Source organism: Ahaetulla prasina, chromosome 1 (genome assembly GCF_028640845.1).
Source record: "Ahaetulla prasina isolate Xishuangbanna chromosome 1, ASM2864084v1, whole genome shotgun sequence".
NCBI lineage: Eukaryota > Metazoa > Chordata > Lepidosauria > Squamata > Colubridae > Ahaetulla > Ahaetulla prasina.
In genome coordinates this window covers 270,371,806-270,397,155 of record NC_080539.1, presented here as the reverse complement: position 1 = coordinate 270,397,155, position 25,350 = coordinate 270,371,806, and the positions used below count along the sequence as shown (strand labels likewise).

The 25,350-nt window shown below is 39.5% G+C and overlaps 1 protein-coding gene across 2 annotated transcripts in view; it reads left to right on the top strand.

The window, feature by feature from the left end:
* The window catches only part of INSC (INSC spindle orientation adaptor protein), a 143,225-nt gene that overhangs the window by 29,279 nt on the left and 88,596 nt on the right, over positions 1-25,350 (top strand). For both annotated transcript variants that reach the window (XM_058159126.1, XM_058159135.1), the window contains one exon: positions 15,028-15,098. In XM_058159126.1, coding sequence (XP_058015109.1) covers positions 15,070-15,098 — 29 coding nt within the window. In that variant the 5' untranslated portion in view covers positions 15,028-15,069. The remainder of the gene's footprint in view (positions 1-15,027; positions 15,099-25,350) is intronic.

Genomic DNA, 25,350 nt, shown 5'->3' with positions numbered 1-25,350 from the left:
TCCATTATCTTTTTGTCTGTTTCCCATTCTAATGCATTTCATCCCCTCTCAGGAAGTAGACTGCTAGGAGTCTGTGTTTACTGCTTACAGGGACTTTTGAAATTAGGTGGCATGGATACAAATAACTGGTTTATTTAAAAAGTTGTAAGTGGCAGCATCTGCATTTAGTAATTTTATTTTGCTGCTGTAAATCTATCACACTAAATTTGGCAGAGGCTTTATATGGTCACGAATGGAGTGTGATACAAATGGGACACAGGCAAATTTTAGAGGTGACTTGATTAATGCAGATGGTAATCATACTCAAGTCCTGTTTTATTGAATAACCATTGGAATAAGCTAATTCTCACTTTTCTGTAGCTTCTGCATGTCATTTCCACTGTTTATAGTTCCCCTCCATCCACCAGCTATAGGGACATATCTACTCTTATCTCAGGGTGACAGTTCAAGTATCTGATGAAATAGATTGAGTCCACAAAAGCTTCCCCCGTAATAAATTTGTTTTTCTCTAAACAGCCACTAGACTCTTCACTGCTTAATGTAGCAAATGAAATTAATGCAGAACTTCTAAGGGAAGAAGTTATAGAGGCTCTCTGAATATAGTTGAGGACAGACTGAGGCCTTGCAAATGAATTGGATCAAAACTCTTATGCTGGTAGAACATATACATATATTTGTTGATTTGTTTGTCTATATTACAATTTTTGTAGCTCGTCCAACTCAAAATAGACTATCTTCAGAGGTGGGTTGCACATATTCTTACCACCGGTTCACCACAAGCATGCATGCTCGCTTCTCTCTCTCTTGTACCTTCCGTGCATATGCCCGGCCTTCTGCACATGCACTTTGCTCTCTCTTCAATCTTCCGCATACACGCCTGGCCTTGAAAATGTGGCTAAATAGGACGGCATTATGCCGGGGCGGGTGGGTGGATTAGAGTTAGGCTAACTGCTATCAGTTTGCCTGAACCAGTCCGAACTGGCTGAATACTGAATACCGTATATACTCGAGTATAAGCCGAGTTTTTCAGCACATTTTTTGTGCTGAAAAACGTCCCCTCGGCTTATACTCGGGTCTATACGGCTTATACTCAAGTTTTTTTTTTTTAAGCCCCTCGGCTTATACTCGAGTATATACGGCTTATACTCGAGGTTTTCTTTTTCCCACATTTTACCGGACTGAAGCCCTGCCGGTGCAGTGAGAGGGCGGGGCGGGGGACCCGCCAGCCTTCTCAGCTGAGGGAGGGAGGGTTTCCCCAACCGGTAGGTGCCTCATTTCCCACCCTCGGCTTATACTCGAGTCCCCAGTTTACCCCAGTTTTTGGGGTAAAATTGGGGACCTCGGCTTATACTCGGATCGGCTTATATTCGAGTATATACGGTACTTATATGGAAAATATCAATTTGTGGAAAAGTATGATTTTACTGTAACTGCAGTTAATTTGATAGACTCATTCAGCCCTCTTTGGGAAAAAAAATCAAATGATGAAGGAACAAATAATATGCAAATAATTAAGCATTTTGCTTTGGAGGCCTTCTGGCTTGGTTCCCATAAAACGTTAGTGGCCAAAAGACCCTGGTTCTTCATCTCATGTTCCTGTTTGTTCATTTTTACCATTATTCCGGGCCATTCCTCAGTCTATCTAACCTGAATGTTGAAACTCTTGGCAGCCTTTGATTTGAACACATGCCAGCCTGAGTGAATAGGTCCAGACTGCTTTACAGATCAAGACATTGTTGTTAGGTACTTCCAAACAAGGGTTCCTAATGGCCCAGTCAGTCTCACTCAGCCTTCTCTACTTTGTTGTTCTTGTTAGAAAGACCTCCCCTGGAAAGCAGTGATGAAGGATACCAGTAAAGGTAAATGTTCCCCTCACACATATGTGCTAATCATTCCTGACTCTAGGGAGTGGTGCTCATCTCCATTTCAAAGCCGAAGAGCCAGTACTGTCCGAAGACGTCTCCGTGGTCATGTGGCTGGCATGACTAAATGCCAAAGGTGCACGGAACGCTGTTACCTTCCCACCAAAGGTGGTCCCTATTTTTCTACTTGCATTTTTTACGTGCTTTCGAGCTGCTAGATTGGCAGAAGCTGGGACAAGTAACGGGAGCTCATCCTGTTACAAAGCGCTAGGGATTTGAACCGCTGAACTGCCAACCTTTCGATCGACAAGTTCAGCATCTTAGCCACTGAGCCACCGCGTCCCCTCTACAAGTCATACAAGCAGACAAATAATAATGCTATGCTGCTGCATGTATTAAGTGGATAGTTAATATTTTTCTATTTAATGCATTTAATAAAAAAAGTGGGGGAACAGGAAATGGGAGGGTTACTATCAACCTCAAAGTTAAATCAGACAGGGAACTTGACCAAATCAGTTAATTTTACTTTATTATCAGGCTGTGTTAACAGAATCTTACAAGTCTGAAAATACAGCCCTCCTGCTGTCTCTTTTTACAGCCTGATCAATTAAGGCAGGTCTTTCCTAAACCTTTTCCTGTGGCTATTAAACAGCTTTGGGCTCTTCCACCTGTTTCTGAACATTCCATGGGCAGCATCTCTTCACCCTGACTCTCAAAATCATTTTCATTACAGTTACAACTATTATACTCCAGGGGTGGGTTTCAGCAGGTTCTGACCAGTTCTGGAGAACCGATAGCGGAAATTTTGAGTAGTTCAGAGAACCGGTAGTAAAAATTCTGACTGGCCCCGCCCCTATCTATTCTCAGCTGATTGGGAGGAAATGGGGATTTTGTAGTAACCTCCCCTGCCACGCCCACCAAGCCATGCCATGCCATGCCATGCCATGCCATGCCATGCCATGCCATGCCATGCCACACCCACCAAACCACACCCACAGAACTGGTAGTAAAATTTTTTGAAACCCACCACTGTTACACTCTCCATAAAACCCTGTGAACAACTGTGACTTCATGATAAAAACCTTTTCTGGTCATTTGTTGAACAGAGTAGAATAAGACCGAAGATGTTTTATGCAGTGACTTCCTACCAAGATGATTCTCCTAGTATTTTCTGGCTCAGATGCAGTTCTCATATTTAGCAGTGTTTCTCAACCTTGGCAACTTTGATATAGAATAGATTTTTTTTTAATTGGCCAAGTGTGATTGGACACCCAAGGAATTTGTCTTGGTGCATATGCTCTCAGTGTACATAAAATAAAAGATACGTTCATCAAGAATCATAAGGTACAACACTTAATGATAGTCATAGGGTATAAATAAGCAATCAGGAAACAATCAATATCAATATATATCATAAGGATACAAGCAACAAAGTTACAGTCATACAGTCATAAGTGGAAGGAGATGGGTGATGGGAATGATGAGAAGATTAATAGTCGTGCAGATTTAGTAAATAGTTTGACATTATTGAGGTAATTATTTGTTTATCAGAGTGATCGTGTTTGGGAAAAAACTGTTCTGGTGTCTAGTTGTTCTGGTGTGCAGTGCTCTATAGCGTCGTTTTGAGGGTAGGAGTTGAAACAGTTTATGTCCAGGATGCGAGGGGTCTATAAATATTTTCATAACCCTCGTTTTGACTTCAACTCCCAGAATTCTCCATGTTGGCTGATGAATTTTGGGTGTGGAAGTCCATATATTTTAAAGGTAATGACATTGAGAAACTCTGATGTATAAGACAGTCAACTTGTAAATAACCATTTCTCTAGCAAAGAATGTGACTTACTACTCTTTAGGGTATTTTAATGTTCAGGTTCTTTTCACATCTTGTCTTTCCTATTAATCTGATTTGGTCTGTTTTTATTAGTATTCAGACTCTGTAACAACTAGTCAATTAGCAAATTGGACTGAGGAGCTCACTGGAAAATGTCACTGTGATGGGCAGAGCAAATGAGTGAACTCTGATTAGGAAGCAGTAGGAACCCTGCCATGTTTGTCCTTAATTTCACTAGTAAATAACAGCTTGTTAAATAAAACAGAATTTTAAATGATTTTTTAAAAAAAGCGTTCCGCATTGGATTCATTTTCTCCCATCTGAAAATGTTTATTCAGCTCTATAAATTTAAACGTAATAAATAAAATGTAAGAAATAATAATGCATGACAGTGAATCTATAACTCATGATAAATACGAACACTAAAATAAATAAGTAGAAATGTTTTTAAAACATATCACTGTGAATCTGTGTCTCAGATGTCCAGTTTTTATTTAAATTAATCCCACCAGGAATTATAGATTGCTAATATAAAACATAGGATTGCTACTTACATTCAGTCATTTTGGTGAGGTTGTCTCATCTGAAAATTAGATTCTTTGGGAGAATATTACTAGACATATTTAAAGCATCAGTAAAGAGTAAGGAAAAATCTAAGAATCCCTTTAACAGCTGGAAATACATGTAGCCACATTTTGTGCATCGTTCTTGTTTGCACCAAAAATGTGGCTAGCGGTTCTTGATTCCTCAAAGTTGAAAAAAAAATGATTGCCAAAGATAAAAGTACAATGTATTGCTTTTGCAAGTACTCTATGGGCTTTCAAATAATGTGGAAAGAAAGTGTTTTGTGTTACCTAATTTTTGCGTACACAATGCAGTCTTACGTGTGTTCTCTCAGGGCCAAAAGATGTTCTCTTGATATCTGGCTGATTGACAAATATTATTTACCTAATTGAACAGGGAGGCTAAAAGTAATCCTTCTCTCCCTGGTAAGATCAAAGCCAAAAACTTTCCCTACTAATGTGTGAGGTGCAACATTAAAGGGAAAAAAGTACAGACTGAACTTCTTCCATAAGTGTCTTAGTTGTGAGAGACAAATGTGATTCTCATAGCACTGGGAAAAAAAAAAACACCTCTTCCTGGCAGTAAGTTCTTAAAAATGTAGTTACTATTTTTGTTTCTTTCTTTCTTTCTGAAAAAAATGAGGGAATGATGGTCTAACTAACTTATTAAAATAAAAAAGCCCTTTTGCGGGTGTTTGTATGTAGATCTTTGGTTATTCGGGTTTTCTCCCACGTAAAATTGGAGCTGTCTTGGTGACGTTTCTACGAAGTCTCATTCGCCATCTTCAGGCTTCAGCTTCATGCTTCTCATTGCTCCCAGAAGCACGAAGCTGAAGCCTGAAGATGGCCAAACAGCAACAGTGCAGCTCACCAGCTCAAATCCCCCTGCAACTCAGACTAATCTGAGCACAACCAAGCCCCCACCCAAACAGGACACACCCCCAGCCAATCAGAGCACAAAAAACCCCCCATCCAATCAGAGCACAGCCAAGCTCCCACCCAATCAGTTCAAACCCCCACTAGCAGTTAAAAAGGAAGAAACAGCTGCAATCACACATTGCTCCCAGAAGCACGAAGCTGAAGCCTAAAGATGACGAATGAGACTTCGTCGAAACGTCGCCAAGACACTTCCAATTTTATGCGGGAGAAAACCCGAATAACCACACACATATATATATACCCAACTGTGCACTATTGAGAATCCGCATGTCAGACAAATATTACACCCACTATTCTGTAGAGACCACTATGGAGCAGCAAATATTCTTTTAAGTGAGAGGACCCTCCTGTTTCTGAACCGTAGCCAATCAATGTGAAGGGATTTGGTTTGAAGAATAAAGTGTGGCATGCAACTCAGACAGCAATGCTTGAATGTGTGCAAAGATATGGCCACATGCCAAGGCTAAGTGTTCAAACTATGATAAAAGACCAGCAGGTCTGGAGCCATCTGGATCTCAGAGAACATGCCTCATAACAGAGAAAGCCGACCTTCTGGGTCCTATCAGATGATACTGTTTCATATAGAATAGGGCTGTCAAACTTGTGGTGTCAAGTCGTCATGTGATGTATTGTGACTTCCTTCCCTTTGCTAAATCAGGGGTGGGCGTGGCCAGCATGTGACGCATCTGGCCTGCGGGTCACGAGTTTGATACTCCTGTTTTAGAACATCCTGTCGTGTCCCACTACTCCTCTGATGGTCAGGTCTGGGAAGTCTGTATCAAGCGTGGTCACGAAGCCTCTGCAGCTTTGCCAAATTCCTGTCACAGTTCTCAGGGCAGGCAGGAATCCAAGGTGTGACTTCAGCAACCAAATGAGACTTTGCCTGACTCAAGAAATGCCAAAAAGCAGATCCTTTATAAAGGCCATGGGGTGTGGCTCCATGACTCAGTACTTATCCAGGCCTGCCCCTCCCTTCCTTTTGCTGACGTCGCCTCTCCATTCTTCAGAAGCGGGGATCTGTCCACTGTGTCTTTTCGTCCTCCTGCTCAGCTGCCGGCAATTCTAGCTCGTGGCTGGCTTCGTGCTCACACGCTGTAGGGAGGTTTGTTTGCTCAGTCTGTCCGGGCATGGTGCCAGGGCTGTGGGCTGGAGGCATGCCAGACCATTCTTCTTCACTATCAGTCTCTGGCTCAGATAGCAGGAGATGGGAGGGGCCCGGCTGAGGAGAGGAGGGCGGGCAAGGCACAACACATCTCCTGATGGATTTTGTAGGATGGGCCAATGACCTGTCCTGTATACTGTATAGGTGGTAATCAGCAACTTGAATTGAACCCAGAATCCTAGTAGGAGCCAGTGCAGCTTGTGAAGTACATGGTGTTAATGGGAATACATAGTTGTATTCTGGACCCACTGTAGCTTTTGAATGATTTTCAAAGTCAACTCCAAGTAGAACACATTGCAGTAGTCTAAACAGGAAGGTGATCATGGCATAAGTGCCATCAGTTACATTAACAGTGCTTTACGTAACAGATTCTCTTCATCAGTGTTTTCCTTATTCAGCAGTTCTTTGGAGAAAACCTTAATGGTTGAATGACTGTAAACCTAACCCAAAGACACAGAAGGATAGAAATATCTGTATTTATAAAAGCAGCTTGTAAGATACATAAATATGTTACATCATCTGCTGGGTTTGAATTTCAGGGATTTTGCTGGGCTAGTTTAAGTATGATTCTCTCTGGATCTATGGCTATGCAATAAATTTTTGAAGTTTCCATTGGCAGCTGTTGAATTGTAAGCCATCAAAAGAGGATGATTTTTTGGTGCTTAAATCCTCTCTTACCTCGATTTATATTCTTGCCAGCTTCCTAAAAACATACTGTGCTTCAAAGCCATTTCAAAGTCATTTTAAATAATGCTTGTCCCAAACAAATTATACCAGATCTTTGCTTGGAAAGAAAACTACCGGTATTTGTTTTCTACAGCATACTTTTGTATTTTATTTCACGTTCATTATGGCATTTTACGATGTGTTTATAATTCTGTAATGGCCAGTGAATGGGATGGGAGTCTGTTAATTTTGTTAGCCATAACAAGGGAACGGAATTGTATAGCTTGTGGTTAAGCCTTAAATTGCAAATAAACTTCAGCATCCCCTACTCTCTTTGCTATGGTAATTGGATGCTGACACCCACATGTGGGAGTATATTTATTTACTCTCGGGTTGTAGATTAAACAATTGATTCTGTAAGATTAAAATGCCCCACCTGCATACTTGCACGCTACTGTTTTTGCTACGTCAAACAATATAAAACGAACACAGCACTTCTCTCTCCAGCTAATTGAATAATTTACTGTAAATAGCTGTCATTTACTTTCAGAGGAATAGGGTATCATTAGCCAAATGGATGTGAGTAAGTCATGGCTTTAATGCGTTCAAGGGTCTAAAATGGAATAATCTTAATGGGACCATCAATACAGCAAGCTGAATAAAGCCCATAAGCACTTAAAGCTCGAAGTCCCCTTTCTTGTAAATTACATAATCAGACTGGAAAAAAAAAGAAAAGAAAAGAAAAATATAACATAAATGTGGCATTTTCCTCCCCCTACCTGCTTTGTTTTTAATGAATACAGTAATGGTGTTTATAACTATACCTGTGTTTTGGATCCCCTTAATTTAATTATCTCCCCCCACCCTCAAATGTCTGCAGGCAGAGCTTGTGTTGATCAATATAGGCTAAATTCTCTCGGTAAAAAGTAGAGAGAAGCAAGGTAGTTAAACAGCCTGGACATCTGGCCTTGTAAATTATCCAATTTCAGCCTTTATGCATAACTGCCTTGTATTACTAGCCAATCTTTCAACATTGTAAGTTCATGAGCAATGTAATTTCTTAAACGTTGGGTGTTCTTTTTTTAAAAAGAAAAATTCATTTAGTTTCATTAGCAGTAGATAGAGAATCTTGAAAGAAACGCAGATTAATATGGTTTGCTACTTAATACATAATCCAAAGTCTGCTAAAATTTTTCCAAAAAGTTTTTGGGAAAGTATGGCTGGAAGGCAACAAGGCAACAGTGTATCTGAACCTGTTTTAATGTGATTGGATTGTTTTTGTCAATCATAGATTAGTTTTTTGATCAACTCTCCTCCAACCATTGAAATATTTTTTGGTGTTAGGCATGAGTAATTTACAATCTCCAGTCAGCCTGGCTATTGCTTAATTAGGAAAGATGAAAGAGTTGTACTCTACTTCTTCCTGTAGTATCTCAATACATATTCACATTTTAATAAGTAAATGTCAGATGGTAAAAGTCTTCAATAAGTTCGTACTCCTCCTGATAGAAGGGACAAATGGAATATGTGTAAGGAAAAGGGACATGGTGGCTCAGTGGCTAAGCTTGTCGATCGAAGGGTCAACAGTTCAGCGGTTCGAATCCCTAGTGCCATGTAACAGGGTGAGCTCCCGTTACTTGTCCCAGCTTCTGCCAACCTAGCAGTTCAAAAGCACATAAAAAAATGCAAGTAGAAAAATAGGGACCACCTTTGATGGGAAGCTAACAATGTTCCGTGTGCCTTTGGTGTCTAGTCATGCTGGCTACATGACCAAGGAGATGTCTTTGGACAGCACTGGCTCTTCAGCTTTGAAATGGAGATGAGCACCGACTCCTAGAGTCAGGAACAACTAGCACATATGTACAAGGGGAACCTTTACTTTTACCTTTTAAGGAATATATTTGAGCTACTACATGACTGGCTACTATATGTCAAATTAAAACCTAAACTGAAGGAGGCAAGAGAGGTAGTTGCTTTTTCAAGGTATTCATCATTCCTTCTCTTATTTGTATTTTTCAGATTAAAATATGTAGTAGGCTCTTATAAAAGTGACTAGCAAAGAAAAATATTTTTTTGAAGTTCTTAGTACAATCAGCTCAATTTTTTATGTAGGCTGTGCTGAACTTGTCATTAAACTTGGTGCCCTGGATGCAGGGATGAAATGCTCCCGGTTCAGACTGGATTAGCCAATCCGATAGTGATGGTGGTGGGTGATTCGGAGAACCGGTAGCAAAAATCCCTGCCCCTCCATTCCCCCCCAATCACAGCTGAGCTGCCTGATCGTCAGAGCCTTTTTTGTTACTTTTTAAAGCATTTTTTTTACAACCTCGGTCGAATAGGTAAAAAAAGAGATTGCGTGCCATAGCTGATCACCCCCCCGCGTGCTGTTCTACTTATCCCATGCCTCCTTTTGATGTGCACTGCGTGCTTACACATCTCGCATTTGGTGCATGGTGTGCACTGCAATAAACCGGTTCAGATTTCTCCATTGCCTGGAAATCTGGTATAGTTAGTCCTCAACGTATAACCACAATTGAGTCCAAAAATTATGTTGCTAAATGAGAATCATGATAAGTGAGTTTTGCCCAGTTTTATGACTTTTCTCACCACATTTGTTAAGTGAATCACTGCAGTTCTTAAATTTGTAACACGGTTATTAAGTGAATCTGAGTTCCCCATTGACTTTGCTTATGAGAAGATGGCAAAAGGGGATCACATGACTCTGGGAAACTGAAACCATCATAAATGTGGGTCAGTTACCAACCATCTAAATATACATCATGTGACTATGGGGATGCTGCAACGGTCATATGTGTGAAAAATGATCATAAGTCACTTTTTTCAGTGCCACTGTAACTTTGAATGGTCTCTAAACAAACTGTCATAAGTTGAGGACTACCTGTAGTTCTTTTATTTTCTAGTTATAAATTTTAAGTTTTAGTAGAGGACCGTGACTTTTCCTTCCTATTGTAATTCTCTTTCCCCTATTAACATACAACTATGTGTAGCCTTTTAATGATGTTATTTCTTCCCTCTGTCCTTCTATTTTATTTTCTCCTTCTGTCTTTTACACTGAGGAAAAAAGCATGGGAAAATTAAAAGAAGTATTTTTGGAATAATATTTCTGGATAAAAAACATCCTGTTTATTCTCTCGAGAGACATAATCTCTAAGACTTTTCCATGTATCTGTCTTGTGCTACGTATTTTCCAGAATACCAGTGTTTTTCTATAGGGCCAATTCTGGCTTTGAAGTTCTGGGCAATGTCAAAAGCAGTAATCTGGTTTAATCAATTGAAAGCTGAGGAATAGTTGTGACAGCTTGCAAATAATATGAAATGCCACCATTGTTTATCAGGTCATCCTCTCAGATGCCTCCAGTAATTGCAGTCTGGGCTTGGAATTAAACCAGTATTTTTCATCTTTTTTAAACCCTAAATAAACTATCCCAACCATGAGATTTTTGAAGCTACAGATGATAAAATCCACAAAACCTTTGACAAATTTGCTAATCTTTAAGTTTGTTTATTTTTACATCTCTTCGAATGTGTGTTATGTTTGTGTGCACTGTGTGTGTGTGTGTGTGTGTGTGTGTGTGTGTGTGTGTGTGTGTGAGAGAGAGAGAGAGAGAGAGAGAGAGAGAGAGAGAGAGAGAGAGAGAGAGAGAGAGCACTCAGACTTGGTCCAAAATTCCTTTTTTGGGTGACAGGCACATTTGAAATCTTCACAGCACTTCCTGGGTACTATAGGATGGCTGCCAGGAGAAGTGCTGTTATTTACAACATACCGTAATCACTTTCAAGAAAGCAAACTGAGAGATTACTCTTCATCATCTCTTTCAATTTCCCCGATGCCCTTTATCTCTTCATTTGATCTGTTCTTTTTCCTGAAGATTCCAGCCTTGGGATAGGATCAGTACTTCTAGCCAGAGGTCAATTCTATGCTCCTGTATAACATTTAATGGTGGTGCACTGTGTGGTTTATCAAGTGAAGCAGGATCCTAGTTATGACAAAGAAAGAAACCAAATGTCTCCTTTTACTTCACAAAACATTTTCATAACTCTGGGGAAAAGCGTTATAGTGACAGCTATTATGTAATTTAAACCTGCAGTACCTACTCTTTAAGATTCTTCAAACCCTGTAATCTAATGAAGACAAACTTAGCTATATATTATGACAGCTCTCTAGTAATTTATTATCAACTGACCATTTGCCAATGTCCATTACAAATACAGACTTCTATTCCACCAGAAAGTTAATACTCATATAAGAGTAAAATGTTTTCAATTTATTTTTACTCAAATTACTCAAGGCGGTGAGAACATATCCAATACAACTTCATCCTATTTTCTCCACAAAAATAACTCTGTGAGGTGATTGGGCTGAGAGAGAGTGAGTGGCCCAAAGTCACTCAGCTGACTTTCATGACTAAGGCAAGACTTTAACTTACAGTTTTCTGCTTTCAAGTCTGGTGCTTTAACCACTAGACCAAACTGGCTACTGGTTGCTTAGAAAATGCTGCCTATAATCCAAGGCATCATATTATGGAACAAATTCATTTGACAGTGTAGTGTATTGATTGGTTATAATCTGCTAATGCATTTCATAACCATAATTCTGGTGGTTCCACCAATAGATTTGCAAGTTTGGCATGTACCTCACCTGTGTTCATGGTACTCAAAACTCTTATTTAATTTTATATTATCATGTAGTGGTTCAGTATTGTAGTGCAGAAGTCAGAGAATGTTTATTTTAGTTATTAAAGAGGCATCTGGTGGTTGTAACTTCCTCCTGCCTTGCCCTGTATGCTAAGTGCTGTGAAGATACTCTATGCATCTTATTACAAGGATTCTGGTTCCTTTCTTAAATTTTATGTCAGATTTATTTTTTACATTGTTTCAAAACCATTTCTAGATTGCAGTTCTAGATTACCACATCCAGAATGTGGGGTTCTCTTTACATAAAACTTACAACTTTCAGATTTAAAGGACTTCTAGTCGTGCCAGAGGAGCAAGAGACAACATAGCTTAGATAGCATGTACAAGAGAAAGAGGATGAAGACTGGAAACTCTTAGGGAGTTCATAACCAATGACATAACCAGTTTTTGAGAGGCTTCCAGAACATTACCAGGATTCTTTTCCTGTGTCATCTCTTACAAACTGATTCTATATCTGTGCAAGATCTATATCTTCTTGTGTATGTAAGAGTCTTTCCAGAATATTTTTGTTACATTTGATCATTTGCATCTACAAATACGAAGTATATGAAAACAGTATTTTGAAAAAAACTAATTATTTTGAAAAAAAATGTGTTTTTTTTGGTATATGATTTGTGATTGGTTTTAAAAACAAAATCCAAGTATTACGTTTTCTTATTTTTATGACAGGAGAAAAGCAAAGCTATAAATGTGAAAAAAAAATGTTTTTGTTTTCCAGTTCAAAGTATTATTTTATCAAAATGGTTTATCTGGAAAATCTTAATTACATAAAAATTTCCAGCAATATTATGAAATGGGACTGGCAAAGTGTTTACTAATGTGAATTTAAACCACAAGAGCCACTTAGGTTCAGCTGGTACCATTACATTCAATTTCTAATATTCCTGTTGTCGTTGTTGTTAGAAATATATTTCTTAATAAAGAAGCCAAAAGTGTTGTCCAAGCTACTTAGTCATTTCACTTATAACTCACAAAATAATATTTGTTTGGAAATGAAAGAGCATTTCCAAACAAATATTATTTTGTGAGTTATAAGTGAAATGACTAAGTAGCTTGGACAACACTTTTGGCTTCTTACCGGCAGATTTTGGAGCAAAGCAAGGAAAATGTTTGTAAGAATACTCCCCCAAGATTTGTGTTGGGAATTTTTTTACATTTTAATATATATTTGTTGTACGTAGGTTATAAGATGGGCAGCTATATAAACGTGTCAAATGAAAAAATAAACAAATAAATACATTTCTAATCTTTTAGTACTGCCAGTTTTTATTTTTCCAAATATAAAACTAGTATTTTTCTACTTTTACCTTTACAGCGGCTCTATCTGTCCTTTCTTAGATCAAGTTTTGAAATGGAGGTGGTTTTCATGACATTGGAAGAATTTCAAGTCCAATTTCAAAAATGCAGTCAGACCCCATACCTATGACTATCATAGGTGTCTAGTCTATTGCAGCAAAAACAAGGCAATCACTTGCTTTCTTAAGGCAGCCTTTCGCAACTTGGCTCCTTCCAGATATATTAAGCACTTTCAGGTGACCAATCTTGTCTTACTATTCTTCTCATTCCAGTTTAAAAGGTGCCTGAAATTAATTCAGGCTGTTACAACTGCTGGTAAATCTATTTCCCATCTCCCCATTCTGACCACAATTGTGGAAATTGTTTCTTCAAAAAAAGATAGAAAGAAAAACTCTGGCCTCAAATTTACCAAAATGCAAAGAAGCAGGCTCCTTTCATCCATCCATCCGGCCAGCCAGCTTTGAAATAGACTTTAGCTATCTCCAGAAACAATGGAGGCATATTGGAAAGCAAAGTCCTAGTCATGATACTGTTTATTCAATGTGAAGTTCATTTGCCACCAAAACTAGAGCTATAAGTTTCTTCTAGTAAGCAGTCATCACTCACCTGTGATGAATTGCTGGACAATGATAGAAGTAACATCACCTGGAGCTATCAGGTTGGAATTTCTTTTCTTATGAAAAATTAATTGTACTTCCATCAAGTGTTTTGTTAATTATAATCCACTTGTCAGTCAAATCTTGCCTCTCTGGATAATTTAACCCCTTAGTCAGGAATAAGTAAAAGGCCCTCAGATACAACTCAGTAGGATCCATCCTTTTATTGCAGACAAGAATGATGCCATATACAAGGCTGTCTACAGAAATCAAAGCCCTTATATAAGTCTGTGATGCAGTCATTAAATTTTAGGGATTTTCTTCCTACCGAGTCAATGGGTATTTAATGTTTTTTTGATGGGCTTGGAAGACATGTGGTCTATACCAGGGGTGAAATGCTACCGGTTCGGAATGGTTCTGTTCTGTCCCCCTCCCCACTTCACAGAGAAGACGCAGAGACGCGTGTCCCACAGTCCTTTATGTTTGCAACAGACCTGATTTTTGGTAGTGAATGAAAGCCTTGGCAGCTACAGTGCAAAGGCCTGCCAAGTTCTGAGTTCTTTATCTCTTACGGAGACAGAAGCCCAGGTGTCCAAGATTCGTTGCCAAGAGCTCACAGAAAAAAGCCTTTGCACAGTCCAGGCCTTTAACTCCCAAACGACCGATCTGCAGTTCGCACTTGGTAGCTTTTGTCCGTCACAAGGGACAGATGGCAACTCCACCCGCTTTTATCCCCTGTGGGGTGTGGCTCAGTGACTCAGCAATCTCTGAGCCTGCCACACCTCTTCCTTTGCTGCGTGCACTTATCTTTTTGTCGCTGCCTCGGGTCAATCCAAGATTGATCCTCAGCAGCTGGCGCCTGAGGCGTTGCCAGGGAGGAGGAGGGTCCGGGAGAGGGAGGCTTTGTCAGCTCTTCCTCCTGGCCTGCAGCTGGAACTTGGGGCGGTACCAGAGAGGAGGGTCCTGGAGAGGGAAGCCTTGTCAGCTCCTCCCCATCACTCTCAGAGTCATCCTCCTCCATGAGGACAGGCTTGGGGGCCGGAGTCACAACAGGTTCGGTCAAAATGGAAGCGATGGTGGAGGGTGGTCTGGAGAACCGGTAGTGACGGCAACATGAGGCTCTGCTCATCCGCCTGGTCAGTAACCTGTTCTTTACCCCCTGAGCATGCGTAGAATGGTTTGCTCATGCGCAGAAGGTCCACATGTGTACTTTCAACCCAATAGGGAAGGTAAGTAGATTTCACCCCTGGTCTATACTGATATATAATTCTCTGTTGCCTAGGAACTCTGGTTCTTGCCTTGTCAGGTTCATTCCTTAAAAAACAAGCAAATAATAATAATAATCATATAGTCAAAGTTTCAGAATTATAATTTTAACCCTCTCTTTGCCTTTTAGGCTTTAGACTGAGAGGATGCATGCAAGAAATCTGAGATAATCATGGCTTTCCTTGCTTTGGCAGTTCAACGGTAAGTGTGACAGATAAATACCCTGCATTCCCCATTTCTGAGATGTATGTTTATTCATCATCTTAAAATGCACAACAGTGAACCTACATAAAATGCAGATGACGGGAGACAATAAAGACAAAATAGGCATTAAGAAAAAGCTGTCTGCTCAAAATGGTTACTCTTACAAAACTGCAAATAGAAAGCCAATCAAGTAGGAGAAATCTACATAAAAATATGAATGGATTTTCATATAGAATGTTCTTTGCTGAATTAAAAACCCTGTTGCAGAAATTGGAAATCAAACTCCTGCTCACTTAAAGGGGAAATTGACCAAAAGGAAAATTGAACTGATAGCTCATCCATACTACCTAGTTTAGGATTTTATACCCTGATGAGTAATGTCTTCCTAAGATTCAGATAGAATCTTTCCTGAATTGCACCTAGAGAGGCCTGTGACTCTACTTGGCATTCTTTATTTTTTTTTAAATTTTATTTATTTATTCATCGTAACAATATATACAAGTATAACATAGAGGATTATATAATATATAAACATATATATGAGGAGAAACAAGGTACTATAAACACATATATATATAGGGGAAGAAACAATAGGACAGGAATGGTAGGCACGTTTGTGCTCTTATGCACGCCCCTTAGAGTCCTCTTAGGAAAGTGGTGAGGTCAACCGTGGATAGATTTAGAGTAAAACTTTTGGGGTTATGAGAAGAAACCACAGAGTCAGGTAATGCATTCTAAGCATATATAATTCTGTTACAGAAATCGTGTTTTCTGCAATCTAAACTGGAGTGGTTGACATTGAGTTTAAATCTGTTGGTAGCTCTTGTGATATTGTTATTGAAACTAAAAAAGTCATTGACAGGAAGGGCATTACAATGGATGATTTTATGAGCTAAACCCAGGTCCTGTCGAAGGCGACGAAGTTCCAAGTTTTCTAGACCCAGGATATCAAGTCTGGTGGAATAAGGTATTTTATTGGTTTCGGAGGAGTGGAGAATTCTTCTTGTAAAATACCTTTGGACACGCTCAACTGTGTTGATATCAGATATATGGTATGGGTTCCAGACAGGAGAGCAGTAATCAAGAATTGGCCTAGCAAATGTTTTATATGCTCTGGTCAGTAGCGTGGTGTTTTTTGAAAAGAAGCTACGTAGAATTAAGTTAACAACTCTTAGAGCCTTTTTTGCTATATAGTTGCAGTGGGCTTTGGCACTTAGATCGTTAGATGTAAAAACTCCAAGGTCTTTGACAGGGTGAGGGTCATCTGTGAGGTAATGACCATCAAGCATGTACTTTGTGATTGGGTTCTTTCTTTCCAATATGCAGGACTGAGCATTTACTGGTTGAGATTTGTAGTTGCCAAATTTTAGACCAAGCAGTTAGATGATCAAGGTCCTTTTGAATTGTGGATGTATTGTCAGTGGTGTTGAAAAGTTTGACATCATCAGCAAAGAGAACACAGTTACTTGAGATATGATCACAAAGATCATTTATGTATATTATAAAGAGAGTTGGTCCAAGAACGCTACCTTGAGGAACACCACTCTTGACAGGAACAGGATTTGATAGAGCATTACCAATTTTAACTATTTGTTGTCTGTTTGACAGAAAAGCAGATATCCAGTTGTGTAAGGGTCCTGAAATGCCATAGGATTTTAATTTTAGGAGAAGTTTATCATGTACTACTGAGTCAAAAGCTTTACAGAAGTCTATGTATATTGCATCTATTGATTTACCTAGATCAAGATTTGTAGTCCATAGGTTTTTACAGTGGAGAAGTTGTAAATTGCATGATAATTTTTTTCTGAAGCCAAATTGTTTATTTGAGAGAAGGTTATGTATTTCTAAGTGCAAGGTAATGGATTGGTTGATGATGGATTCCATTACTTTGCAGGCGACGCAGCAAAGGGAGATTGGTCTATAATTATCAACTAAGCTGGGGTCGCCTTTTTTGAAAACTGGAATGACTGTGGCTAGTGACCAGAGATTGGGAAGGGAACTGGTTGCGAAAGTTTTATTGAAGATTATACTTAGGGGTTCTGCTAAATTACTAGAGAGTTTTTTTAAGAAGTAAGCACAAAGTCCATCAGGTCCAATGGATAGAGATGGTTTCAAGTTACAAAGAGCTTTACCAACATTTTCTTTGGTGAAATCTATATTTGTTAAGTCGTCATACTCATTGCTTGTACGATTTGGGAATGTGGGATATGTACCATCACTGTTGACAAAAACTGAGCCAAAGAATTTGTTAAAGAGGTTTGCTTTAGTTACTTCGTTATATGAACCATCCTCTCAGCTCCTGAAATGACCCTCTTCCAAAGTTGCACTAGATACAATTCTCAATTCTTGCTTATAGATTGTGGCTCATTTTTAATTCCGTATGTTCCTCATTCAAAGTATGACGATTCATTTATTGCATGTACAGCACATCCCACTGCAATCTGTTCACTCTTGGCTCAGATAATTATTGTGTCTAGTGCCTTTGTTGCCAAAACGACAAATTATAATTGGTGTCTAGCTAACAAACAGAACAGAAGAAACCAACCCCTTGTAATAAAATCTAATATATTGGACCTGTACAGATATGACCAGACAATAAATTGTTTGAAATGAAAGTGTAGATGAATGCCTTTTTTTTAAAAAAAAATACTGGACTAATTGCATATGATTCTATTCAGAATGAAAAAAATGTACATTTCCAGAGGGAAAAAGAAATTCTGTGAAAGGTTATAGTTAGAAAGTAAAACAAAGCTGTTGGTGTCTATATTGATCACTCACAAGCATCACACACAACCCCTTTTATGTAAGTAGTATAATTAGGAAAACAAAGGCATTATTTGCCTGTTGGGTGAAGGAAAATGAACAAAATGTATGAGTAGCATCAAAATTGGGCTAGCATCAAAATTGGGAAAGAGATGCATTCTGTATATTAAAAAATCTTGGTAACAGCCGTTCAAATAATAGGAATTCCATTATGTATGCTGAGCTTATGAACACATAATTTCATTACCCTTCCAATGTTTAGCCCTACAACCTGATTGCAAGGAACAATGAGATCACCAAGCTCTCTTGTAAAATCTCATTTACTCTTGAAATTCCTTGGTACGGACAAAGAGAAGATAAGAAAGTAAAAGAAAAAGAAAAGTCTGATTATTCCACTATGATAGTGAAACTACTTAATATCAAATCAGTGGTTCGACGAGAAAAACATTTCTATATAATAGGAATTAAGCACAAGTGGAATGCCAAGATTTCCTTCTCTTGTAGAAATTTTATCTGGTGGCTGTTTCTTATCTTTTGAAATATTTGTTTAGGTCAGGCTACTATCTCTTTAGACACCCACTTGGGCTCCTTTTCTGAAGAGCAATATAAAAATTATTTCAAAATTATTCTGTCACTCGACCAGCCATTTAGTCAGTCGTTATTCAATGAGGCTTTTGATGGATGAGCTAGTTTGTTGGCTGGGCATGTTTTGTTTCACAGATACATTTCATTGTTTTAATGCATTTTATAAAATGTTACTTTTATTGTTGAGTGCTTTTTGTGTCAGTCACCAGGGAAAAGATCAGTTGCCCATTAAATAAACAGATAATATATCTTAGCGATGGAGTGCAATTACAATCTCTCTCTTCCTCTGAACTTTAATTTTTTTAAAGTTAAATCATATTGGCTGAAAGTGATTTTTTTTAAAAAAGCAAATGTTTAATCTCTGTGTCGGTGCTTATTTTTGTTTAATTATTGAGTAGATCTGTAAACATGTTTTATAAAAATGTGCATTTCTTTATGGAAAGCTGTAAAGGGCTAACTCTTTCCCCAAGTGATAGGATGAAGTTGGAGTTGGAAGACAAAACTGTTGGCTGCATCCAAGAAATTGGATTGTCGTGCCAGTTTCTTTGTTTCTATTTTATTTTTGGCTTTTATTTTCTGTATGATGTCAGTTTTATATAATTGTAGGGTTGTGTTGTGGTTCTAAGATGGGCTGCTGTACAAGTCTTGTAAACAAATATATCCCAAAAGATTGCGTACTAGGAACTTGCTTTAAAAAGCTGCAACATTTAATGTTTAAGGAGTGGGTTAGCATTGCAGGCTAACCGTTTTGTACTATTTTTTAGGGTTAGAGTTAGGGTTTTTTTCTTTCTTTGCAAAACTAATTGACATATAATATTTCTTGAGGATCTGAAGTAGAATCAGAGATGGTATTCAGCTGGTTCAGACTGGTTCGCTCGAACTGGTAGTGGAAATTGTGGGTGAGCTTGCCTGCCCACCCACCTCACCTCTATGCCATCCTATTTAGACATGTTTTTGAGGGCGGGCGCATGTGTGGAAAGCATGTGTGTGAGAAACGTGCATGCTGGAAGTCCGGGCACATGTGTGGAAGACAGGCGCTTGCGCAAACTGGGTGCAGGTGCGAACTTGGTGCGTGTGCGCATTAAGAAAATATGCGCATGCAGCAAACCGGTAGTACCATAATGAGAAATCCACTGCTGAGCGGAATCATGAATTCTCTCCTTTTGCTATATAGAACACTCTGAATCTTTACTGATTTGGAAGGCAATATTTTGACATTCAATAATTATATATGCAACAGAGACAGGTCTAGGTAAGACTGGGTAAAAAAAGAAAAAATCAGTTTAGAAATTAAATGAGACACTTGGGAAAAGTGAAATACTTAAATTGACACTAGAATAACATAAAAGTTGCAGTAAGAAGTGTACTATCACTGAAAACATCAGGAAGGAACCAAGAGAAGCCACTCATTATTTGATTTGCTTAATTTGAGCTGCAAGTGGAGTTACTCCAGTTCAAAATATGTGGCTCTTTGTGAGCTGACAGAAACCTGGAGGAAAATATAAGGCAAATAAGAAATTCAAATTTTCTCCTTCTCTATATAGCACACTAAACTTACCATAATCTTTCCTCCCTTTGTCCTACTGTTTTCCCTTCCTTTGTTAGTTTCAAAGTTTGGACAAAACTGTGAAAAAGAACAATCTGCTTGAGGTCAGCTCATGCATATTTATAGCCTCAAATAGTTTTCCAGTTTGCTTGAAAGATAATTTATCTATATAAGAAAGCTGTTTAAATCTGTTGTCTCATACATTAGTATCTGTTTGACCTCTGGCACTAAGAGCACTGCCTTAGAATGGCTTCCATTTTTGTTTTTATTAATGCATCACTGTACTGAAGCATGTATATATTTGTGTGACATCTAAGTGGATCAGTTACTATAGTATGCTGTAGATCAGAGTGTCAAACTCAAAGCCAGGGAGCTGGATTCGGCCTGTGGGGTGCTTAGATTTGGTCCATGGGGCTGCCCTGGAAACAGTGAAGGACCGGCCCACAGTGCTTCTGCCAGCAAAAATGGAGCTTGGGAGAGTTCCATGTGGCCCTCCTCAGCTCCGTTTTCACTGGCAGAGAGTTGCTGGAGGCCGTTGCAGCCGAAATGGAGCTTGGGAGTCTGTTTTCACTGTTAGAGTGCTTGGGCCACCATAGGCACCCCTGACACGAATGACATCAAGCTGGCCATGCGTACCCCAACCATGCCAACCCCGGACCTCCAAGGTCAAACACAACCCTGATGCGGCCCTCTATAAAATTGAGTTTGACGCCTCTGCTGTAGATATAAAGGATTCAAAGTTGTGAGCCTTGGAAAGTATTTAAGGAAAAAAATCTGGCATAATTAAGAAAAATATGTACTAAAAAGACCTATTTTGCATTCAGACGATTGCCAATGGGACTTACATTGTATCTGCATGGGACAGCAGTAATGAAATTATTTAATTTTTAAAACTGTTATTTATAGTATTCTAAACTTTTCAGTTGGAACCTCAATTTCCAGAAGACTTTTCATTTTATGTAAAAAGCAGAATCCAGAGATGGCAAAAGATGACCCATCACTATTGCTTTACATGCACATATATGCCAAATGCGCGCTTTGCATGCATGCACCAGAGGTGGGTTTCAACAGGTTCTGACCAGTTCTGGAGAACCGGTAGCGGAAGTTCGGAGAACCGGTAGTAAAAATTCTGACTGGCCCCGCCCCCATCTATTCTCTGCCTCCCACGTCTCAGCTGATCGGAAGGAAATGGAGATTTTTGCAGTGACTTTCCCCTGGAGTGGGGTGGGAATGGAGATTTTACAGTATCCTTCTCCTACCACACCCACCAAGCCACGCCCACCAAGCCATGCCACACCCACAGAACTGGTAGTAAAATTTTTTGAAACCCACCACTGGCATGCGCACCCAGGCTCTACCATGCAGTGCTGAAAAAGAAGGCTTAAGAAGTCTTTTCTATGGTAAGTAGACCATGTGGGGGGAAACAGCTGTGCCATGTGATTTAGATTTGCTAGAAAGCAGGATTTCCTGCTTTCTAGCGAATATAAATCACTCGGCACAGCTGATCGTCAGAAATACTAGTTTGTCCGAACTGGTAGCATTTCTTTACTACCGGTTCACCTGAACTGGTAGCTTTTATTACTGGTTCACCTGAACTGGTTTGAACCGGTAGCAAAATCCCCTGTGTTGTATATTATATCAGTTTAACCATTTTATTAAGCTTAGTTTTTAATGGAAATAGTTATTAATTGAGAAATAAGAAAGTCATCTTGTGTCTATTGATATTCAATATTATTTAGGTGCTTTGTGTATGTTGGGCAAATGTGTATCTGGGGCAGGAGAAATGGTGTGACATTGCTAAAGGGAAATCCCTTTTCCAACTTGCTCTGTTTCCGATCTGCCATAAATAGAATATAAAATAATGCATACCCTTCTGGATTTGTGAAAGTACTTTCTTTAGCACAAATCCTTCCAGATGCTTTAGCTATCAACACCCACTATCTGTAGTCTGAGAAATTGCATTTATCTGTGATTTGTATGTCAGATTACATAACTCTATACCTCTGACCATCCAAATGGAAATGAGAGGGGGGAAATGTGGCTGCATTGGGCAGCCATAGCTCTACCAGATTACATTCTATGATGGAATGAAATTTAAAGGTATATTATGTGAGGACAAGAAGTGAGGTATAAGGTTCCAGGCAACAGAAGCTTTAGGAAGGGCTACAAAAGCACTATAGCCAATCTCAATTATATGAATTAAGCGAAGGTGCCATGGCTTCTAGGTTTAAATTGTGATTTTTTTCCCCATTAAAAATGGTGGGGGGGGGGAATAGAGAGAAAGTGGTTGTAGTTTCTAGCAGACTTTCTGGCAGCCACCACAGGCACTGAAGAGCAGGCAACAAGCCCAGGTACCAGACTGAAGGGGTGGCTCAACAATAGGCTTGTTGTGCTAATTTGTTTTGTACAATTAACAGAGCCAACTTCTGATACTAACTCTAGGAATTTGTTACAGACATAAATCTTGAACTGTTACAGACATAAATCTTGAACATATTGCCAGCTGCAAACTTTCATTTAGAGAATGAGAATATGAAAGCTTATTTTTCATATAGTTTAGAGAAAAATGATCCAAGAGTGGTCAGATTTCAGGCTAAGCCAAGTACTCTTAAGAAATTCAAGGTGTTGGTTATCACCTTTAAACCCCTGCATGGCATGGATCTAGGCTACCTGAGGAATTGCTTCACCACAGTGGGATTGACCCTCCCCTCTCATTCCAGAAGAAGGGACATTGGTCCCCATTGGTCAAGGCATATTGACTGGCAGGGTGCAGGAGAAGAGCATTTGGCTGCCACCTTTTAGAATAACATGCCCCACAAGGTGAGATCCACATCTATCCTCTTGGCCTTCTGAAAGAGCCCCATTTGGGTTTTTTTTTTGGGTGGTGGTGGTGTTCCATACTGGAAGTGGTTAGTGAACTAGGAGAAAGATCCCACCACCTCCCTATTACACTTTGGTTTTTTACTTATTTAATCTGCTCATTTTAATATTTAAATCTTTTAATATTCTAACATTTTGTACTTGCTTTTACAATGTTGGAAAGCATCCAGAATTGCTTGACAGTGAGATGGGCAGCATATAAATTTCATCAATCAATCAATCAACCAATCAAAAGCAGCATACTAAGAGATGCAAGCAGGTAAGGGGCAGTGGTGGATTGCTCCCAGTTTGGACTGGTTCTTGTGAACCGGTAGTAAAATGGGGGAGGCTCCGCCCACCAACCCCAACATCATGAGGAAGCAATGCGCGCATCATCAGGAAGCAAATTATGCGCGCGATCCCGCTGCAAACCGGTAGTAAAGTTAAGTAGAACCCACCTCTGATAAGGGGTTAGAAAGAGCTAGTTAAGCCACCGCTACATTTACATAGCCCTGACATCCATATGAGCTAATTTGCCGATTCATGCTTCTTTCATTCAAGTAGACAGCTTGACTTCATTTGGTCTTTTCTTCTTAATTTGTGAGATATTGCTGGGTTGATTCAGGCCTCCATGTATTTTGTTCCACTAATTCCTATGGTGCAGAATGAGACTTAATCAGCCAAGCTCTTTAGCTTGCTGAAGGTGGTGCAGTCTGACAGCTCAGACTGATTTCTAGCACCATTGTAGCTCAATAAACTACTTCCCTGACCACATTGCCTGTCGTGTCCCACTCCTCCGCTGACGGCCGGGTCAGGGAAATCCGAATCAGGTGTGCCTCTGCAGCTCTGCCAAAGTCCTAGCAAAGTCCTCAGGGCAGGCAGGAGATCAGAAAGTGACTTCGGCAAGATATGTTTAGACTTTGCCTGACTCAGAGAATGTCAGAAAGCAGATCCTTTATATAGGCCATGGGGTGTGGCTCCATGACTCAGCACTTATCCAGGCCTGCCCCTCCCTTCCTTCTGTTGTCTCCGCCTATCAAGTCTTCTGACGCGAGGGTCACTCCAGTCGGCAGCTGTTGGCAATTGACCTCCCTCAGGCTCACATGCTGTGGAGGAGGGGGAGGGGTCTAGTTGCTCCGTTTGCCTGGGCATGGAGCCAGAGCTGGGGGCTGGAGATATTTCCTCCTCTTCAGCCTGTCTGGGCATGGAGCCAGAGCTGGGGCCGGGAGGCATACTAGAACATTCTTCCGTGTTCGGAAGCAGATAAGCAGGCTCCGGCTGTGGTGAGATTGGGCGAGACACAATATTGCCTCTATGCACCATGGATTGTCCAGGTGGGAGTCTATCATCTGTTTTCTCAGAAAAACAACATTACTTTCCTATTAGAGCATCTGAGAGGAACCGGTAAGTAATCTTCTGGATAAGCCTACTAAGAGCTTGCAAGAACCATTATTACATTTAAACTGTATTTCTTTTCTTTAAAGAAAACTGATCATCAGGTTAGACTAGACCTGGGTCCCTTTCCATAGGGGAAAAAATGAGTAAGAAATTATTTTCTTTTGTGATTTGGAGCCACCTCTTTTTTGACAGGAGGACTTTTAAAAATGAGCATAGCACAGGGCAGCTTCATGAACTAATAAAAAACAGTTTGTTTATGCTGCTGTCTCTCTAAAGATATTTCTAATTGCAAAATGCAGGTGTGTGGCACATGCTAAGCATATTGCAGGAATCTAAATTTATGAAGCTTATAGTTTTGAACACTCTGGACACTTTTCTGCCTGCCTAAATAGGCAGGAAGAGGGATACACATAGCGAAGAAGTTGAGCAATAAAATAAATCATAAGTAAATTTGCACAGGACACATGATGATCAAATAGAGGGATCTGAGACACAGACAGGCCTGGTTGTGTGGGTAAAAGGTAAAATAGAGAAACACAGCAAGTGGTTTTAAAAAGACGGTCCTAATTGACAAATGAGCACAGCAAAAAGATAGAAAGGAAGATAGACCGGCATTCCCAGGTTGTAATAGAATTTCTCTACTGATGTTCTAGTGAGTAGGCTTAGATTTCCCAGTCCCAGTGGAAGATAAATGCTTGCAGGAATAAAGTCTTGCTTGTGTTTGTCTTTCCATTAAAATAAATCTAATTTACTTTTGAAAATATATTGGATACTTGGGCCTCTTGGCTTTTCTTTTCACAGCAAAAGCATGCTACATGCATATAGCAATACATGCATTTTTGTAAAGGCTGATGCTTTTTTTTTTTTGCCACACTTCTGGAATGAAACACCACTCTGAGTTGGCAAATGTATGTTCACTTTTCAAGAAAAATAATAAAAAAGCTTCCAGGAACAGAAATCTGTTTAATAGAGCACGTATTAAAATACACTGGCTTTTCACTGATCTTCACATTCTTACACAGCAGGGATAAATTGAGGCTGGTTACATTTGGTCTCACATCATTTTAAACCAGAGCTCTAAATAATGCTGGTTTGTTT